General features: G+C 44.0%; 1 protein-coding gene across 1 annotated transcript in view; it reads left to right on the top strand.

The window, feature by feature from the left end:
* The window catches only part of LAMB1 (laminin subunit beta 1), an 80258-nt gene extending 69828 nt beyond the window's left edge, over nt 1-10430 (top strand). The window contains exons 33-34 of the mRNA XM_073619677.1: nt 619-778; nt 9200-10430. Of these exons, the coding sequence (XP_073475778.1) occupies nt 619-778; nt 9200-9336 (297 nt within the window). The 3' untranslated portion in view covers nt 9337-10430. The remainder of the gene's footprint in view (nt 1-618; nt 779-9199) is intronic.
* Nucleotides 10431-20596: the final 10166 nt, after the last annotated feature.

The raw sequence follows: 20596 nt of genomic DNA, 5'->3' as shown, positions 1-20596 counted from the left end.
TTGGAATTTACAAATGCAGCAATTTAGAAATCAGATGAAAGGTTTAGGGCTGGAAAACACTTTTTGATAGATAAAAAGTGCATTTTATATACATCTATATAGATCAGACCAAAATGAGGGACAAATTGGGAGGAAAGAGGGACATTGCTCCAAATCAGGGCCAGTCCCTCCAAATCAGGGACAGTTGGGAGGTATGCCTAAATGGTTTGCTCTCTTTGCAAACCCATGCAATAAAAACCTTTCCATTCCATGGAAACCATTTAGGCATACCTCCCAACCTATTCATTTTTCAGCAATAAAGAATGCTGAACTGATGAGATAGCCCTGCACTCGATTTTCTGGTCATGTGATCTAAAGCGCAATATTTCAAAGGCAGTATAAGCTAATTGAGTGCAGACATATGCGCTCTATAATTCTGCATCACCAATTTACTCAAGGAAGTAAAACATTTTTTATGTTTTTAACTTCAGTTTTTAAATTTTATATTCAAGTATATGAGCTTTTACATGCAGTACGACGTGGCATCAGTTTGTGTGTGTTTAAATGCATTTACGAGCACGTATTTGTGTTGATGAACAAGCTATTGCTGCGCCCTAATGGTTACCTTCAATATTGCAGGTGCTAGACAATGAACTTAGTAATAAATATAAGAAAGTTGAGGACTTGATAACGAAAAAAGCTGAAGATTCTTCAGAGGCCCGAAAGAAAGCAGAACAACTTCAAAAAGAAGCGAAAGCCTTGTTAACACAAGCAAACAAGAAACTGAACTTACTAAAAGGTAAGGAAATGACTTTATCTATATGGTATATTTTAGACTTCAATAAAATTATGTTAAAATGTATGCATAATTTAAAACATTTTTTTCTTTAGTTTTTGGATAGAAATGGGGAAGGATTAAATCCCTATCAGGTTATTTTGCACTGTCTGTGCCTTGGTCTAAAGCAGTGGTTATCAACTTAGAAGCTATATGGGGCCTGATGTCACCATATATATATACCGGTGTATATATATGTGTGTGTGTGTGTGTGTGTGTGTGTGTGTGTGTGTGTATATATTATATATGCAAATAATAGGATTTTTTAAAACGGCTTACCTGTAAAATCCTTTTCTTTCGAAGGACATCACGGGACACAGAGCCACAGTAATTACTGATGGGTTATATAGGTATCACTGGTGATTGGACACTGGCACACCCTATCAGGAAGTTCAACCCCCTATATAATCCCTCCCCCTTGCAGGGATACCTCAGTTTTGTAGCCAAGCAATATAGCGTATTAGAAGAGGGGCGGGACCTCTGTGTCCCGTGATGTCCTTCGAAAGAAAAGGATTTTACAGGTAAGCTGTTTTAAAAAATCCTATTTTCTTTCTCGAACATCACGGGACACAGAGCCACAGTAATTACTGATGGGATGTCCCAGAGCAATGCTACCTGAGGGGGGGGAACCACGACCAAGTAGGGTGCAATCAGACCTGAGGACCCTGTACCGCTGCCTGCAGCACACTACACCCAAAGGCGATATCCTCATGCCTTCTCACATCCACCTGATAGAATCTGGTGAATGTATGAACTGAAGACCAGGTTGCGGCCTTGCAGATTTGAGCCATAGAGGCCCGGTGATGCACTGCCCAAGAAGCACCAATAGCCCTTGTGGAATGTGCCCTGATCTGAAACGGAGGAATCTTCTGTTTCAAACCGTAAGCTTGAATGATCAACTGTCGAATCCATTTAGAAATGGTAGCTTTTGACGCTGCCTGTCCTCTATTGGGACCCTCTGGCAGCACAAACAAAACATCCGTCTTGCGGATCTGAGCAGTTGCCCCTAGATAGGCCTTAACTGCTCTTACTACATCCAACGAATGTAGAGATCTCTCTTCCGGCGAACAGGGATCTGGAAAAAAGGAAGGTAGAACAATGTCTTGGTTTAAATGAAAATCAGAAACCAGTTTCGGTAAAAAACTAGGATGAGGGCGTAGTACCACTCTATCCTTGTGTATAATCAAATAAGGCTCCTTACAGGAAAGAGCTGCTTATTCTGATACTCTTCTAGCAGAAGAGATGGCCACCAGAAAAATTAATTTCCTTGTCAACAAGACCAAAGGAATCTGACTTATTGGTTCAAAAGGCTGTTTCTGTAACACAGCCAGGACCAAATTCAAGTTCCAGGGGTTTAGGGGCGCTTTAACCGGAGGATTAAGACGCATCACCCCCTGCATAAAGTTTCGGACCAAAGAATGCGAAGCAAGTGGCCGCTGAAATAATACTGATAAAGCAGAGACCTGGCCCTTGATGGTACTCAAGGCCAGCTTCATCTCTAATCCCATCTGTAGAAAATCAAGGATTCTACCTATGACATATTTCCTGGGATGCCAACCTCTGGATTCACACCAGGTTATATAAGCCTTCCAGACTCTATGATAAATCATCCTGGAAGCTGGCTTCCTTGCATTAATCAAGGTAGATATGACAGGACCTGAGAGCCCACGACTCTTCAGAACGTGGGTCTCAATAGCCAAACCGTCAAATTTAGCGTTTGTAAGGCAGGATGGAACACTGGACCTTGAGATAACAGGTCTGGGCGTACCGGTAGGGTCCACGGGGAACCCACCGTCATCCTTACTATTTCTGCATACCAAGTCCTTCTGGGCCAAGCGGGGGCCACCAGAAGTACCGACTTCCTTTTCTGCCTGATCCTGCGAAGGAGTCGTGGTAGTAGCAGAATAGGCGGGAATGCGTAAATCAGTGAGAACTGATGCCACGGAATCACCAACGCATCCGTCCCGCATGCAAGAGGATCTTTTGTCCTTGCCACAAATCTGTCTATCTTTTTGTTGAATCGGGATGCAAAGAGATCTACATCTGGAACCCCCCATCTTTGGCATATGGCCCAAAAGACGTCGGGATGCAGAGACCCTTCCCCTGGAAGTAACTGCTGGCGACTTAGATAGTCCGCCTGCCAATTTTCTATTCCCGGGATGAAAACTGCCAATATGCATGGCACATGCATCTCTGCCCAGACTAAGATCTGGTTCACCTCTTTTTGAGCAGCTCGGCTCCGGGTGCCTCCCTGATGATTGACATAAGCCACTGCTGTGGCATTGTCGGACTGGATCCTGACCGGACAACCCTGTAGCCTGATAGTCCAGGCTTTTAGAGCTCGATGTATCGCCCGGATCTCCAGAATGTTGATGGGTAAGGTCCTCTGTCTTGGACCATACCCCTTGGACCGCAGCCTGTTCCAGAACTGCTCCCCAACCTGACAGACTGGCATCTGTTGTTACCACCGTCCAGGTAACCGGTAGAAAGGATTTCCCCTTCTGCAGGTTTTCGGGTATGAGCCACCAATTGAGGCTCTGACGCACCGCATGCGACAGGTGCATCGGAAAGTCTAATGCCTGAACCTTCTTGTTCCAGGTCGACAGAATACTGTGTTGCAGCATTCTTGAGTGAAACTGAGCATAGGGAACTGCTTCGAATGAAGACACCATCTTCCCTAGTAGCCTCATACAAAGGCGGACTGAGGGACCCTTCTTGGTCCTTACTGTCAGAATCAGCTCTCTCAAAGCAGTGATCTTTGCCTGAGGTAGAAATATTTTCTCCTGGCTTGTATCTATAATCAGACCTAAATACTCCAGTCTTCTTACTGGTTTTAGGAAAGACTTTTCCAAGTTGAGGATCCAACCCAGGTGTTCTAGATACCCGACTGTGGTCCTCAAGTTTCCATTCAAAGAGGCTATCGACCGGTCTATCAAGAGCAGGTCGTCTAGGTATGCTATGACAGCTATACCCTGAGCCCTTAATCTGGCCAGAGGAGGAGCCAAGATCTTTGTGAACACTCAAGGTGCAGTGGCTATCCCGAAAGGCAGAGCCACAAACTGGAAATGGCGCCCTCCTACCTCGAAGCGCAGAAACTTCTGATGAGCAGGAAAAATGGGCACATGCAGATATGCATCTCTGATGTCTATTGATGCCAGAAATTCTCCTCCCTGCAGGGTGGGAACTACTGTTCGAATTGATTCCATGCGGAAGGATTGAATCCTTAGGAATCGGTTCAGATCCCTTAAGTCCAGAATGGGCCTGACATCCCCATTTGGCTTTTGGACCGTAAAAAGGTTGGAATAGAAGCCCAATCCCTGGTCCTTTGCGGGAACTATCATAATGACCTCCTGCGACAAAATTCGCTCTAACGCTAGCAGGAGCGACTGCTTCTTCTCTGGGTACATTTGATCTGAGGAACCGAGGAGAGGGGAATTCCTGAAACTCCAGCTTGTACCCTAAGGTTACCGTGGAGATTACCCATCTGTCCTGGAAGTCCTCCTGCCAGAGCTCTGAGAACTGTCGCAGTCTTCCCCCCACTCGAGTGAGCGGGGGCGCCCCCTCATGCAGAGGTCTTAGTGTTTTGCCTAGTAGGCTTCTTTCCCCAGGACTTCTTTTGTCCCTGGGGTTGACTCTTGTCTCTGGACCCCGATGGAGGCGGCCGTCGAGACTGCCTGGAGGCTGAAGCCCCCGGCGCTGGGGAAAGAGTCCGTTTGAAAGAGGGACGCTTACTCTTCTTCTTGACAGGTAAGAGAGTGCTTTTCCCACAAGAGATTCTCTTGATATAGTTATCCAAGTCCTCTCCAAACAACCTTGCACCACGAAATGGAAACCCAGCCAGTAGCTTCTTACATGGTGCTTCGGCTGACCAATTTTTCAACCATAGGATTCTACGTATATGCACCAACCCCAGTGAAAGACGGGAGGTTTGCACGATAGAATCTCTAATGGCGTCAACCACAAAGCATAAGGCCGCTGGAAGGTTAGCAAACCCCTGGGCCTGCTGTTCAGGTAATACTTTGATGACCTGCTTAACATGGTCTCTTAAGTATTGACAGACTCCAATCGCTGCTACTGCAGGTTGGGCCACTGATCCTGCTAAGGAGAAAACATCCTTCAATAGGGATTCCATCCTTTTATCTACAGGATCCCTGAGCATCTGAGCATTGTCTACAGGACAAGTCAGGCTATTATTTACGGAGGAAATGGTGGCATCAATAGCCGGTATTCCCCACATTTTAATAAACTTTTCTTCCATCGGATAAAGTGTTGAAAACTTTCTCGGTGGAAAAAAACGTTTGTCTGGGTGATCCCACTCAGAATAAATAAGCTTTTCAAGTAAAGTATGAACAGGAAAAGCGTGTGCTGCTTGGAAAGGTTTCAGTGACCCCAAAGCAGAAGAGGATTCTTTAGCAGTTTCAGGTATGGGCAACTTAAATGTGGAGCGGACCAATCCAGTGAGGATCTGCACTAAGACTTTCTCCTCTTGGGAAGTCGCAGAGGGTCCCTCTCCACCTGAATCCTCCGAAGAGGAATCATCCATCCCATCCCGATCCTCTGAAAGGGATTCATCTCCTTTTATCCCAGAGCTCCTCTGTCTGAGGGTCTTGGGGAACAGAGGAAAGCCTAGTGCGTTTTCTTCCACTGAGTGAAGACGTAATCAAGGCCATTAATCTTTCCTCTAGACCATTAATGGTTGAGGAAAAAACCTCTTGTGTAATATATACAGGGGCTGAAGTGCCAGAAGCAGGTGTAGCCCCTGACCCCGATGGCTCTCCCTGGCTAGCCGTCCCTGGCCCATCTTTAGGCTATCTTGAGAGATGGTGGCCGTTAGGCCGCAGAGCCCGGGTGGTATAACCACTTTCTAGACCCCTGTGGCCCCTCTCTAGCCTGGGGGGAACATTCAAACATGAGAAATCCCCCTTTCCACCTTACCTGCTTGCAGCCTGCTTGAGACGCTGGGACATAAACAGCGATTACAACACCTGAGACAGAGTCAGCATGTGTAGGTTTGTGCTCTTGGCAGCCCCCGGTGGTCACAATAGGCATAGCATGTATTTACCTTAAAGGAGAAAAGCCACTAGAACTCAAAAATTCTGTGGAATCTCCTCTTACCTTATCCAGCCGCAGGGTGCTGTTTACACAGACCCAATCTTCACCTCTCACGGTGGGCTCCGTTTGAAAAAAACCGTCAGAGACTGGGGCCCCCATCAGTAGGGGGATCCAACAGTTCTGGGACCGTAAAGCACCTCTCCAGAAATTAGGAAGTTTAAAGCCATTTTCTGATCTGCGGGGTCCAGCTCTCTAAAAAGAGAAGCATTACGGGTAAAACCTCGTTTCTTCGGACACGAGGCCCGGGTACCATTCAATTCGGCCATGAAAAGACACTTTGAATGGATCCAGTTCGCCTGGCTTGCCCCAGTATAGGATCTTAGGATATTCCCTTTGGAGCTCAGCACAGGACATCTTTACACGTCCATCACCTAAGACACTGGCGTAAAAACTGAGGTATCCCTGCAAGGGGGAGGGATTATATAGGGGGTTGAACTTCCTGATAGGGTGTGCCAGTGTCCAATCACCAGTGATACCTATATAACCCATCAGTAATTACTGTGGCTCTGTGTCCCGTGATGTTCGAGAAAGAAATATTTATTATATGTAATTATGCAAAAGACTGAAGACTTACTAGAGGAGATGGTCAGAGACTTTGCTACACGAATGATTGGAGATCAGAGACATGCTGTAAGTGACAGTCAGAGACTGGTGATCTGCAAACTGCTAGTGATCACAACCCTATTACAAACCAAAGCTCCTATTGCCGACTGCTGGGTTCCAAGGGTCACATTGCAAAAACCACAGGGCCACAGGTTGGGCACCACCAAGGCTCTAAAGATACTTTTTTTTTTTTTTTTTTTCTGTTTTTGAGAAACAACAGGAAGTGAGAGAAAATCTCTACAAAATTAGTGAGTTTGCATTTTAGAAAGTTGCTGTCGGACCATACACCAGTGGCGGAAGTATAGGGGTCGCCATGGCGTCCGGGCCCCCTGTAAACCTCGATAGGAGGAGTGGCAAGGGCGACTGAGGCTGAGCTCCCCCGATCCTCAGCCAAACTGTAATCGGCACTGTGCCAGGGAGCTTGTCACATTGATTTGACCTAAAGTGAAAGCACAGTGTGTGCTTTGCTCTTTGTCTCCCCCTACAGTGCAGTACCCGGCAGGAAGAGGTAAGGTAAAGCACTGCCAATTTTTAAAAAGCTATCTGTATGTATGTGTGTGTGTGTGTGTATATGTATGTATATGTATATATGTATGTATATGTATGTGTATATATATATATATATATATATATATATATATATATATATATATATATATATATATATATATATATATATATATATATAATATATATCACACAGATTATGTGTGTGTTTACATGTATGCACATTTTATGTATGCGCCTTTTAATCCTGACCCCCTATATCTGTACAATCGGAACAGAATTTTTTTTCTTGCTTGTTCATAGCACCAGCAAAAAAATGCTGTTCCTCCTGAAAAGAGATCCATGCTCAGATTGCTTTTCAGAGGCATCTGACAGCCGGTAAAGAGGCAATATGTTGCCTCCTGACTGCCTGTTTTAACCCCTTAAATGCATCATCACTATGCTGCAACTGCATGCAATGCACACAATTGCAAAGCGGTCGCAGTGCAGCCCCATTCACCTAGGGGTATACTTCAAGGGTGCCCTGACTGCAAAAAGATTTAGAAACACTGGCATAGAGGAACCGATCTCTCCATTTTCCTCCTGCAGCCGCTGAATGCCTACGGGAGGAGTAGAAGGGGGGGGGGGGATGGAGAATCCGTTCCTTTTATATGCAGCCAACCACACAGTGCCTACACTGGCCATGTGAGCATCAGAACAGGACCACAGAGCAATAGAAAAGGTGGCCGGGTCTAATAAGTCAGGTTTTCTTTAACATCATGTGGATGGCCTGGTGCATGTCACTTACCTGGGGAAGAGATGGCACCAGGATATAGCATTGAAAAAAGGCAAGGCAGCGGAGGCAATGTGATGCTTGGGCAAAGTTCTGCTGGGAAACCTTTTGGTCCTGCCGTTCATGTGAATTTTCCTTGACCACCTACCTGAACATTGTTGATGACCAAGTACACCCCTTCATGGAAACCGCATGTCCTGATGGTAGTGGCCTCTTCCCGCAGGATAATGTACCCTGCAAAAATTAGTTTAAAAAGTTTAAGAATGTTTTAAGGAACACGACAAGTTTGAGGTGTTGAATTGGGTTTCAATTTCTGCAGAACTCAATCCAATTAAGCACCTGTGGGATGTGCTGGAAAAACGCATCTGATCCATGGAGGCCCACCTCGGAACTTAGAGGACTTCAAGGATCTAAGTCAGGGGTCTCAAAACTATGGCCCTCTAGTTTTTCAGGAACTACAATTCCCATCATGTCTGTGAATGTCAGTTTTGCAATGCTTCATAGGATGTGTAGTTCCGCAACAGCTAGAGGGCGGTAGTTTGGAGGTACGTGATCTAAGCAGTGTGCGTGCCTTGATAGGACAAGGCTGTTTTGGTGGCAAGGAACTTACTCTATATTAGGTGGGTGGTCAAAAAGTTATGCCTCATTGAATGATTTCCTCTCCAGACAGCTCTAAAATTTAGGATCTTCTCTATCTGTATCCGTAACAAGGGTCACCAGGACAAATAAAGGGGTGATATTTCCCGTCAAAAACACAGTAGTAAAAGCTTGTCAGAGGGTCTAACCCTACCATGCTTATAACAAAACCCAAAAAAAACCTTTTTGCCTTTACGTATACTTTAAAACGGGACTACACTGTATCTGAGCACCACAAATCAAAAACGCTATTTATTTCAATTTCATTTTTAATATTCAAAGCAAACTCCTATCTCCATGTTTTATTTTGATGGAAAAATACCCCTAATATTTCTGACCATGGTCCATCTTGAATAAGAGCAAATGGTTCATATAGCATCCACCCCTGGCTCAGGCATGCATGCATGTGTGCTTGGTTGAGAATGCCCCTCCTAAAGACTCCTGGGATGTATGACCTCATTTGCCTAGGCCTGGAAACCAGGAGGTAACAGAAGGAATGTAAAAGGAAAAAAAAGTTTAAAACAAGTAAATATAATATACCATCCTATCTATTGATTATTGCTAACAGCATAAGGATTACAAATAGGCAATGTTGATTGGGAGCGTGAATTTCTGCTTTAAGGCAAGGTTAAAGGAAGCATAGCGGTCAATTAAACATAACAGTTTTTGAAATGGCTGCCACTCTCTCTTAATATATATTATGAATCTATTTTTTGTATTGGCATTGAAAAGCATGTTCTCTATTCTAAATCCAGAATTAGAAAAAACGTATGAAGACAACCAGAGGGTATTAGAAGAGAAGGCAATACAGCTGGTGACTTTAGAAGAAACAGTCCGGACAATTCTACAAGCCATCAGCCAGAAAGCTGCAGTCTACAGCACATGCTTGTAAACCAAGTGACTCCAATGGGAATCTGATCAACGGGACCAAAAGTTCTGTAATTTATTGGAGATCTTTTTTATTGTCTATTTTATTACAAAAGAAATGAACAAGTAATAAATACCTTGAAATAAATTAAGTGTTTTAAGGCTTCTATTCTCTAACCCAAAACAATGTATGCTACATCTCATTAATATGCCTTTTGTATTTAGTTCCACAATTTGTATTTTTATTCTTTGTTAACCCATTTGCACTACGTTACATATAGACATAGCACATTCTAACACAATGTTATGCGTTACTTTATAGTGAACACTGATCTTGTCCACACATAAAGTGAATTTTATCAATTTTTGTAGAGACAATGATCATTTTATGGGCTAAACCACTTCCAACCAGAACCAGTCGCATAAGCAAAGGGGTGATGCAGAGCCTAAGGCTCCTAAATCTGTGTGATGCTATTAGGTTATCTGCTCTTAGTCATCCCTCACTGGAACATTGGTAGTAGAGATTTCTTATATGCAAAAAGACAAAGAATAAGGGACTAAGATTAAAACAACATTGTTAAATGCAATTCATTTAGAACATGTGAATTCCTGCCATTTTTAACCTTTCCAAAGAGACAAGTGCTTTAAAGCAGAATGAAACCCTCTAGCGGTTTCAGCCAAGGAAGCTGCCATCTTGGCCTCTTTTTGATCTTAAAATGCCATGGTGCTGCACGTGATCAGTTATGACACCAGCCATTTGATGATTTGACAGTTTGATTGAGAGCACAACCAATGTGACGTTTATGCTATTTTTTTAAACTGTTCGATGGGTTTAGTTCGGCCTTAAATCCACAGCTTTAATTAATCAGAAAATAGTAAACTGCTGAACAATAACTTCTGATTTGCTGGTACACAATCCTATCCAGCAGGTTTATTTTGTGTGTTTTTTTTTTTTTTACTGATTGGACTGGTTATTTTCATACCTTTTTTCTCTTAGCTCAAAAAAATGCATGCTTTATCTTTTGTATACCTGTCTGGAAAACCAATGGAGTTTCAAAATAATCTGAATATGTAGTTTAGCCAGATACCTGAATAAAATGAAGGATGCTAATCAACCAACTTTTCTCATAACTGTCAGTCTGTTATTACACCTAGTATGCATGCTTATTTCTATTTTAAATTACTTCAGCATCTACAGATAGCTAATCTGTGTTCATACAAATATATATATATATATATATATATATACGGACAATTAGATTGCCCTAGCTAACATTTTGTGCTCTTTATTTGCAATGTTTGTGTTCACTTCAAAGAACATAATTTATTTTGCAGGAAACTTATTGGTAGTAAACCCTAGTCATGAAATTTGAACTAAGCACATATATATTTGTAGTGTTTATTTGTCTCTCTCCAAAGCTCGAAGTGTAGTTTCTCCCTGGTGCTTCCTTCCTCTGTTATCTGCATTAGTCACTTCTGAGAAGTTCTCCCGACGTGTGAGATGACATGAGCTAAAATTTGTGTCGGGGAGGCAGACCACCACATCGCTGGTCTATTCAGAATACAGCTCTGCATGTTCCTTTGTTCCTCTGCCTATGTGGAGAGGGCGGTGTCGCTTTCCTTCAATCAGCTCTCACACAGTGTCTCAGAGCTGTAACTGGAATTCACTTCCTTCTCTGTACTACTCTCAGATGAGTGATGTTCACTTTGAAGGGTTGTAGACAGGAGAAGACTCCAGTTAAACATGTAAAACTTATGTAGGATGATTGGTTTCATCCTTGTGCATCATCTGAGGCTATTCACTTAACTGGGTATATGTGAGGGTTTACAACCACTTTAAACACTAGCCGACCGCCTCACGCAGATATACTGCGGCTGAATGGCACGGGCAGGCAAAGTAACGTATGGGTACGTTACTTGCCCCCTCTGCGGGCGGGGGTCCGATCGGAACCCCCCCCCCCCAGGTACCCGAGGCGGTCGGCTTCTGTCCCGGAGCGATCGGAGGTGAGGGGGAGGCCATCCTTTCGTGGCCACCCCCTCACGATCGCTCCCAGCCAATGACGTTCTTCCTCTATTGCTGTAATGTAAACAGCGGCAAAGGAAGTGATGTCATCTCTCCTCGAGCTGGTCTTTTCGTTCCGGCGCCAAGGAGAGAAGACATCAAGTAAGTGCACCAAACACTACATGTACAGTAGAACACTCTAGGCACACATATCACCCCCAGATCACCCCCCTGTCACAGTGACACCAATAGTTGTTTTTTTTTTTTTTGCATTGTGTCAGTTTGTGACAGTTATAAGTGGTAGGGAAGTTAGTGGTAGCCCCCTTTAGGTCTAGGATACCCCCCTAACCCCCCCCTAATAAAGGTTAACCCCTTGATCACCCCCCGTCGCCAGTGTCACTAAGCGATCGTTTTTCTGATCGCTGTATTAGTGACACAGGTGACACTAGTTAGGGAGGTAAGTATATAGGTTCGCCGTCAGTGTTTTATAGCGACAGGGAACCCCATATACTACCTAATAAAGGTTTTAACCCCTGATTGCCCCCTAGTTAACCCTTTCACCAGTGATCACCGTATAACTGTTACGGGTGACGCTGGTTAGTTTGTTTATTATAGTTTCAGGGCACTCGCCATTTATTAGCTTATAAAGGTTTAACCCCCTAATCGCCCGGCGGTGATATAAATTAAGTTTTAGGGTCAGATAAGGTCTGTGTCGCCCCAGGCAGCGTCAGGTTAGCGCCAGTACTAACTCGCACGCATGCAGCATACACCTCCCTTAGTGGTATAGTATCTAAACGGATCAATATCTGATCCGATCAGATCTATACTAGTATCCCCAGCAGTTTAGGGTTTCCAAAAACGTAGTGTTAGTGGGATCAGCCCAGATACCTGCTAGCACCTGCGTTTTGCCCCTCGGCCCAGCCCTGCCCAGCCCACCCAAGTGCAGTATCGATTGATCACTGTCACTTACTAAACACACATAACTGCAGCGTTCGCAGAGTCAGGCCTGATCCCTGCAATCGCTAACAGTTTTTGTTGGTAGCGTTTTGATACAGTCGCTAACAGTCAGGAGCTTTTTTGCCTGTGAGTCTCACTAGTGTACCACTAAATTTAGAGCCCAAAATGGCAAATCGAAGGTACACTAGTGAAGAGGCCTACACGTTTCTGAGCATGACAGATCGTGAAGAGGAAGTCACTCGTCTGTCAGATTCAGGCTCAGAATACGATCCTGTAGAGGACAGTGGCTCCATGACATATAGCTCTGACGACGGAGTTGTGGTCCCTGCCAAGGTCAGGCGTACCAGATCCCGAACTTCTTCTTCTGTCCTTGATGTGCAAGAACCACAGGGCTCTCGTATGGAGCAGAGAAGTACTAGCGCCGCTATTCCTTCTGGTGAACTGGCAAGCACCAGTGGCCTAGTACACCCTGGTCGTACATCCAGCACTGCAGTAACACTTGGTGACGTGGCGAGTCCCATAAGTGCAGTTCAAGCTGGCGAGGTGGCAAGCACAAGTAGTGTCCCGCTGCCACCAAGAAGACGAACACGGGCCCGTCGTGCCCATCCTGCTGCATTCCCCAATCCGAATTGGGAACCCACCACTTCTGCAGCACCCGTACTTCCCCCATTCACTGGCCATCCCAGCATTCTGGTGGAAACAGTTGATTTTACGTCACTGGATTTTTATTCGCTGTTTTTCACCGAAGATCTCTATAGATCTATTGTGTACCAAAGCAATTTGTACGCTGGTCAACACATCGCCACTATTCCCCAGTCCTCCCTTGCCAGAGATTGGAGACCAATTACAGTCTCCGAATTTAAGATCTTTCTGGGCCTTTCCCTCAACATGGGCATAACTAAAAAGAGTGAGTTGCGGTCATATTGGTCCACTGACCCAATTCACCATATGCCCTTGTTCTCTGCCTCCATGACCAGGGCATGATACAAGCAAATTTTGCGGTTCATGCACTTCAACAACAATGAACTCTGTCGTCCTCGTGGAGACCCTGAATATGATCAGCTCTACAAAATTCAGCCCCTCGTAAACCACTTCAACTGACATTTTGCAGACTTGTTTACTCCCCATCAAGTTGTCTGCGTTGATGAGTCCCTGATTAAGTTTTCTGGCCGCTTGTCATTCAAACAGTACCTTCCCAGCAAGCGTGCCAGATACGGGGTCAAGATGTATAAGCTCTGTGACAGGGCCACAGGCTATCCATGTAGTTCTATGGTTTACGAGGGCAAAGATAGTCACGCAGAGCCGACAAACTGCCCTGACTACATAGGAAGTGCTGGCAAGATAGTGTGGGACTTGGTGTCACCTTTGTTCGGAAAGGGGTACCACTTGTACGTGGACAATTATTACACGAGCGTGCCACTTTTTAGTCACCTTTTTGATCAACAGATTGGAGCATGTGGCACTGTGCGACCTAATCGCCGGGGCTTTCCCCAGCGGCTTGTAGATTCCCGTCTTAGGCTGGGGGAGAGAGCCTGCTTGCAGTGTAATAATTTGCTCGCTATGAAGTGAAGGGACAATAAGAATGTTTTCGTTCTTACCTCCCTTCATGCAGACACGACGGTCCAAATTACTACGGCGACTGGTGTTGTGGAGAAACCACTCTGTGTCCACGAATATAACCAAAATATGGGAGGGGTGGACCTCAACGACCAGTTGTTGGCACCGTACCTAATTGCCCATAAGGCCAGATGCTGGTACAAGAAAGTGTCTGTTTATTTATTTCAATTGGCTTTGCTGAACGCTCATGTGCTATACAGCGCTTCAGGACGGACTGGATCCTTCCTTAAATTCCAGGAAGGGATCGTCAGAGCCCTTCTGTTTCCAGACTGTGCTCCACCTCCCCTTCCCCAACCAAATTCAGTAAGCCGGCTGCATGAGAGGCATTTTCCATATGTCCTCCCGAATACCCCTACCCAACGAGCCCCCCAAAGAAGATGTCGTGTCTGTAGCAAGCGCGGATATAGGCGTGACACCCGGTAGTATTGTCCCTCCTGCCCTGACAATCCTGGTCTTTGCATTGGTGAATGTTTTGAATGCTACCATTCACTAGTTGAGTATTAGCGTAGGGTAGAGCACTAAACAGACTAGGCACACTGACACAGGGTCTCCCAAGATGCCATCGCATTTTGAGAGACCCGAACCTGGTGCCAGTTACAAAAAAAAGTGTAAAAAAAATAAAAACACAAAAAAATATAAAATAAAAAAAACAAAAATAGTTGTCGTTTTATTGTTCTCTCTCTCTTCTCGCTCTATTGTTCTGCTCTTTTTTACTGTATTCTATTCTGCAATGTTTTATTGTTATGTTTTACCATGTTTGCTTTTCAGATATGCAATTTTTTATACTTTACTGTTTACTGTGTTTTATTGTTAACCATTTTTTTGTTTTCAGGTACGCCATTCGGCTGCAGAGCGGATTTGTTTATCTTGACAGCAACAGCGTTTGCTCCCACAATACATAAAGCCTTGACTCCAGCGCTGTTGGAGGTGATTTCACCACCACAGTTACATACTGCATATATGCCAAAGCGTGGGGGCAGCAGTGGGTGGAGGAGCGATTTGCTCCTGCCTTCTGTGGGAGGATGCCCCCATGCTTTGGCATATATATATTTTAGGCACAGGTTGCGTTAAATGTTTTATTTTTTATTATGGTTTTTTTTGTATTTGCTTTGCAGGTATGGTAAGTCTTACTGTTATACTGTAATGTTACTTTGTTTTATTGTTAACCATCATTTGCTTAGCAGGTACGCCATTCAGTTGCAGCGCAGATGTATTTATCTTGACAGCAACAGCGTTTGCTCCCACGATACATAAAGCCGTAACTCCTGCGCTGTCGGAGGTGATTTCACCACCACAGTTACATACTTCAGCATATATGCCAAAGTGTGGGGGCAGCAGAGGGTGGAGGAGCGATTTGCTCCTAACTTTTGCGGGAGGCTGCCCCCATGCTTCGGCATATATATATATTCGGTGCATGTATGCCCATCATTAGAAGTGAGTGGATGAAGGGAGGTATTCTAATGGTGGGCATACCCACCGATCAATCTCTTTTTTTCGTTCAGCCCACAGGCTGCATGAAAAAAAAGTTTACAATATATGCCCAACAAGGACCAGCAACGTACTGGTATGTTGTTGGACTTTGAGTGGTTATACCAGAATGATGCCTGCAGGTTTAGGTATCATCTTGGTATCATTCTTTTCAGCCAGTGGTCGGCTTTCATGTAAAAGCAATCCTAGCGGCTAATTAGCCTCTAGACTGCTTTTACAAGCAGTGGGAGGGAATGCCCCCCCCACCGTCTTCCATGTTTTTCTCTGGCTCTCCTGTCCCAACAGGGAACCTGAGAATGCAGCCGGTGATTCAGCCAGCTGATCAGAGACCAGAGTGGCTCCAAACATCTCTATGGCCTAAGAAACCGGAAGCTACGAGCATTTCATGACTTAGATTTCGCCGGCTGTAAACAGCGCCATTGGGAAATTAGGAAAGCATTTTATCACACCTATCTTGGTGTGGTCAGATGCTTTCAGGGCAGAGGAGATATCTAGGGTCTAATAGAACCCATTTTTTTTCAAAAAAGAGTACCTGTCACTACCTATTGCTATCATAGGGGATATTTACATTCCCTGAGATAACAATAAAAATGATTAAAAAAAAAAATGAAAGGAACAGTTTAAAAATGAGATAAAAAAGCAAAAAAATAATAAAGAAAAAGAAAAAAAAAAAAAAAAAGCACCCCTGTCCCCCCCTGCTCTCGCGCAAAGGCGAACGCAAGCGTCGGTCTGGTGTCAAATGTAAACAGTAATTGCACCATGCATGTGAGGTATCACCACGAAGGTCAGATCGAGGGCAGTAATTTTAGCAGTAGACCTCCTCTGTAAATCTAAAGTGGTAACCTGTAAAGGCTTTTAAAAATGTATTTAGTTTTGCGCACAAACGTGCTGTGGCGACATTTTAAAGCATGTTATGTTTGGTATCCATGTACTCGGCTTAAGATCATCTTTTTTATTTCATCAAACATTTGGGCAATATAGTGTGTTTTAGTGCATTCAAATTTAAAAAAGTGTGTTTTTTCCCAAAGAAATGCGTTTGAAAAATCGCTGCGCAAATACTGTGTGAAAAAAAAAATTAAACACCCACCATTTTAATCTGTAGGGCATTTGCTTTTAAAAAAAATATATATAATGTTTGGGGGTTCAAAGTAATTTTCTTGCAAAAAAAAAAAATGTTTTAATGTAAACAAAGTGTCAGAAAGGGCTTTGTCTTCAAGTGGTTAGAAGAGTGGGTGATGTGTGACATAAATTTCTAAATGTTGTGCATAAAATGCCAGGACAGTTTAAACCCCCCCCCCAAATGACCCCATTTTGGAAAGTAGACACCCCAAGCTATTTGCTGAGAGGCATGTCGAGTCCATGGAATATTTTATATTGTGACACAAGTTGCGGGAAAAAGACACATTTTTCTTTTTTTTTTTTTGCACAAAGTTGTCACTAAATGATATATTGCTCAAACATGCCATGGGAATATGTGAAATTACACCCCAAAATACATTCTGTTGCTTCTCCTGAGTACGGGGATACTACATGTGTGAGACTTTTTGGGAGCCTAGCCGCGTACGGGACCCCGAAAACCAAGCACCACCTTCAGGCTTTCTAAGGGCGTAAATTTTTGATTTCACTCTTCACTGCCTATCACAGTTTCGGAGGCCATGGAATGCCCAGGTGGCACAAACCCCCCCCAAATGACCCTATTTTGGAAAGTAGACACTCCAAGCTATTTGCTGAGAGGTATAGTGAGTATTTTGCAAACCTCACTTTTTGTCACAAAGTTTTGAAAATTGAAAAAAGAAAAAAAATTTTTTTTCTTGTCTTTCTTCATTTTCAAAAACAAATCAGGGCTGCAAAACACTCACCATGCCTCTCAGCAAATAGCTTAGGGTGTCTACTTTCCAGAATGGGGTCATTTGTGTGTGTGTGTGTGTGTGTGTGGGGGGGGGGGGGTTGGGTTTGTGCTATCTTGGAATTTAATGGCCTTCGAAACTGTGATAGGTAGTGAGGAGTGAATAAAAAATTTAAGCCCTTAGAAATCCTGAAGGTGATGCTTGGTTTTCGGGGCCCCGTACGTGGCTAGGCTCCTAAAAAGTCCCACACATGTGGTATCCCCATACTCAGGAGAAGCAGCTAAATGTATTTTGGGGCAATTCCACATATGCCCATGGCCTGTGTGAGCAATATATCATTTAGTGACAACTTTTTTTTTTGTCATTTAATCACTTGGGACAAAAAAATTAATATTCAATGGGCTCAACATGCCTCTCAGCAATTTCCTTGGGGTGTCTACTTTTCAAAATGGGGTCATTTGGGGGGTCTTGTACTGCCCTGCCATTTTAGCACCTCAAGAAAAGACATAGGCAGTCATAAACTAAAAGCTGTGTAAATTCCAGAAAATGTACCCTAGTTTGTAGACACTAACTTTTGCGCAAACCAATAAATATACGCTTATTGACATTTTTTTTTACCAAAGACATGTGCCCGAATACATTTTGGCCTAAATGTATGACTAAAATTGAGTTTATTGGATTTTTTTTATAACAAAAAGTAGAAAATATCATTTTTTTTTTTCAAAATTTTCGGTCTTTTTCCGTTCATAGCGCAAAAAATAAAAATCGCAGAGGTGATCAAATACCATCAAAAGAAAGCTCTATTTGTGGGAAGAAAAGGACGCAAATTTTGTTTGGGTACAGCATTGCATGACCACGCAATTAGCAGTTAAAGCGACACAGTGCCAAATTGTAAAAAGTGCTTTGGTCAGGAAGGGGGTAAATCCTTCCGGGGCTGAAGTGGTTAAATCAGTAGGTTAATTCATTAAAGATTTAAGTAAAGCTAGTTGATGAAGTGCTCTATGTATATATGCTACATATGTAGCAGCTGGAAATACTGTAAGGAAAAAATAAAACTAGATGGTTTCTGTACTCGGCATAAAACGGATTTTACAGTTGGTACAAAAATCCTATTTTCTTTCTTTTCAATCATATACTGTTGGGGCGTCTGAAAGTACTAAAACTGAAGGGTGGGCAGCACAGCTGAAACCGCTAACAGAACCAACAGTCAAAGAGCTGCCTTGACACTGGATGAGGCTGAACCTACTGCCTGATAATGTCCGCCTACTCGCTGTGTTGCCAGGTTCCCCTGAGAATCAACCTGAGGCTCAAGAAAAAAAATTGGTATGAACAAGAGAGTAACTACCGAACGTGGAAGGGAGCACTATAGCAAGCAAGAAGCTGGACAACCTAAAACCCACCACATGTAGAACAATAACAAATTCCCATAGAGGAAAGAGGATAACCAACATAGTAAGGAAAGAAAACCATTTCCTAGTAGAAAACGTACCCATTAGGGTCAAGAAACAAGAACTCTTTACCAAGAAAGATTGCCAGAACAGACAATCCCTTCTCCAAGGTGAGGCTAACTCATAAGAACCCTGAAAAGATTTGGAAACCACAACCTGTGAATTGGCGTGATAATGGTCTTAAGACCAGGCAGGATTTGGTCCCAGGAAACAGCATGTCTGAGGGGCAAGGTGAATAGGTGCACCCAACAAGGGCAAGCAGGAAATAAATGTCAGACCTAACCATAAACTGGTGAGATGGGTTACAACCAGACTCTCCAGATCCAATGAAGCAGTAGCACCTGTAGAACAAGGGAAGAGACATCTGGACAGCAAAGAATATTCTGTTCTGAAACCAGAACAGGGAACCATACTATTGCATCCTTCCTTATGAATCTGCAGATCAGCCAAGGAACCTAAACCCAGGTCCAACAGAATCCTTAAAGGATAAGTTCACCTTTTGTAACATGTTACACCCATATTAAGGGTGTAACATGTTACAAATGCACCAGTCTTTGTTCCCCCATTTTGAAAGTGAGCGGGGGATCTTCTCCCATCTGGTACATTTTGGGATGTAACACTCTCTCTTTGTTCTCCTTTCTTAACCTTTTATTTCTCTCTATCCTAATTTCTTGTTTTTTTTTCCCATCCCTATCTCTAGCCATTGTTCTCTTATTCTTTTTCCCCCTTTTTCTTTGTTCCTCTCCCTATTTTCCTCTCCTTTCCATGTATTCTCTATTTGTATTCCTTCTCTTATACCTTGGTGGGGGGAATGGGATGAGTGGTAGTGCTGGCAGGAAGTTGGGATCAGTGGCAGTGCTGGTGGGGGTTGGGATCAGTGGCAGTGCTGAGGGGAGTTATGATCAACCATCTTAGGTGCTCTTGATCAAGGTCATCTGCTGATCTGAGAACTGTAGTAGGGACTTTTAATGGCAACTCTAATCACAGGTAGTGTTACTCCTTGTGTCTCCAGCTCTGTGGTGTCTCCCAGCAGTGACACCTATGCCGAAATCAGGAGATAGAGTCTCCTCCAGACCCTCCCACTTCACATTCCTCACCAGTCAGCTGACCTCTAGTCTCTGCCCCCCACCCATGCTGTGAACTGAATGGGTGGCTGCAAAGAGGCTAAATGGGCGGCCGCAGGCTCCAGGAACAGCCCAGCTGGGCGGCCGCGAAAAGGCTGGGAAAGCAGTGCGGGCTTCAGGAATAGCCCAGGATTCAGTTACCCCTGGCAAATTGCCATTCGACCCCCAGGTTGAGAACCACTGCTCTAAGTCATTCCCATTTCATAAGAGAGGATGCCGGTTGCAGGAAACTGGTTTGTTATACTTACAGAAAGTCCAGCGAGACACAGGGTATGAAAGACACCTAGGTGCATGAACCTTTCCTTCATGTCCAAAAGCTATCAGCTGAGATGAACTGAAGTTAGAGATGCTTGACCTTGGGGTCAATCAGTGTGTATAGTACTGATACCCTTGGTATCTTCCACAAATGGACCAGACTACCTCTGCTGATGCAGGAAGGACTCACATTAACCCTTAGGGGTGAAGACACAGCAGTACATAGATGGTGTATTGTGGAGCCCAAATTAAGAGACTTGACCAGAGAGGGATCCCAAAATGAAGAAAAAACACCTGTTTTGGAAATCCAAAATACAGCCCCCGAGCAAGTGATTTACAACGAGGAACTCCCTGAAGGTTGAATGAAAATACCTTGTCAAGTGTCTGATGGGAGCCAAGTGACCAGGCCAGGAACTACCTGACCATTAATGAGTCTGCTCAGGAACTAACCCCACAACAGCAAATAGGCTGAAATGGACCAAAGGGAGGTGCTTTTGAAAAGAAGGCCCCTGAACACACATTGCTCCTTAGAGGAGACATGGGAAAC

Source organism: Aquarana catesbeiana, linkage group LG03 (genome assembly GCF_042186555.1).
Source record: "Aquarana catesbeiana isolate 2022-GZ linkage group LG03, ASM4218655v1, whole genome shotgun sequence".
NCBI classification, from domain to species: domain Eukaryota; kingdom Metazoa; phylum Chordata; class Amphibia; order Anura; family Ranidae; genus Aquarana; species Aquarana catesbeiana.
Note: the sequence above shows the minus strand (reverse complement) of the source record. Positions and strands in the feature narration are given on the sequence as shown.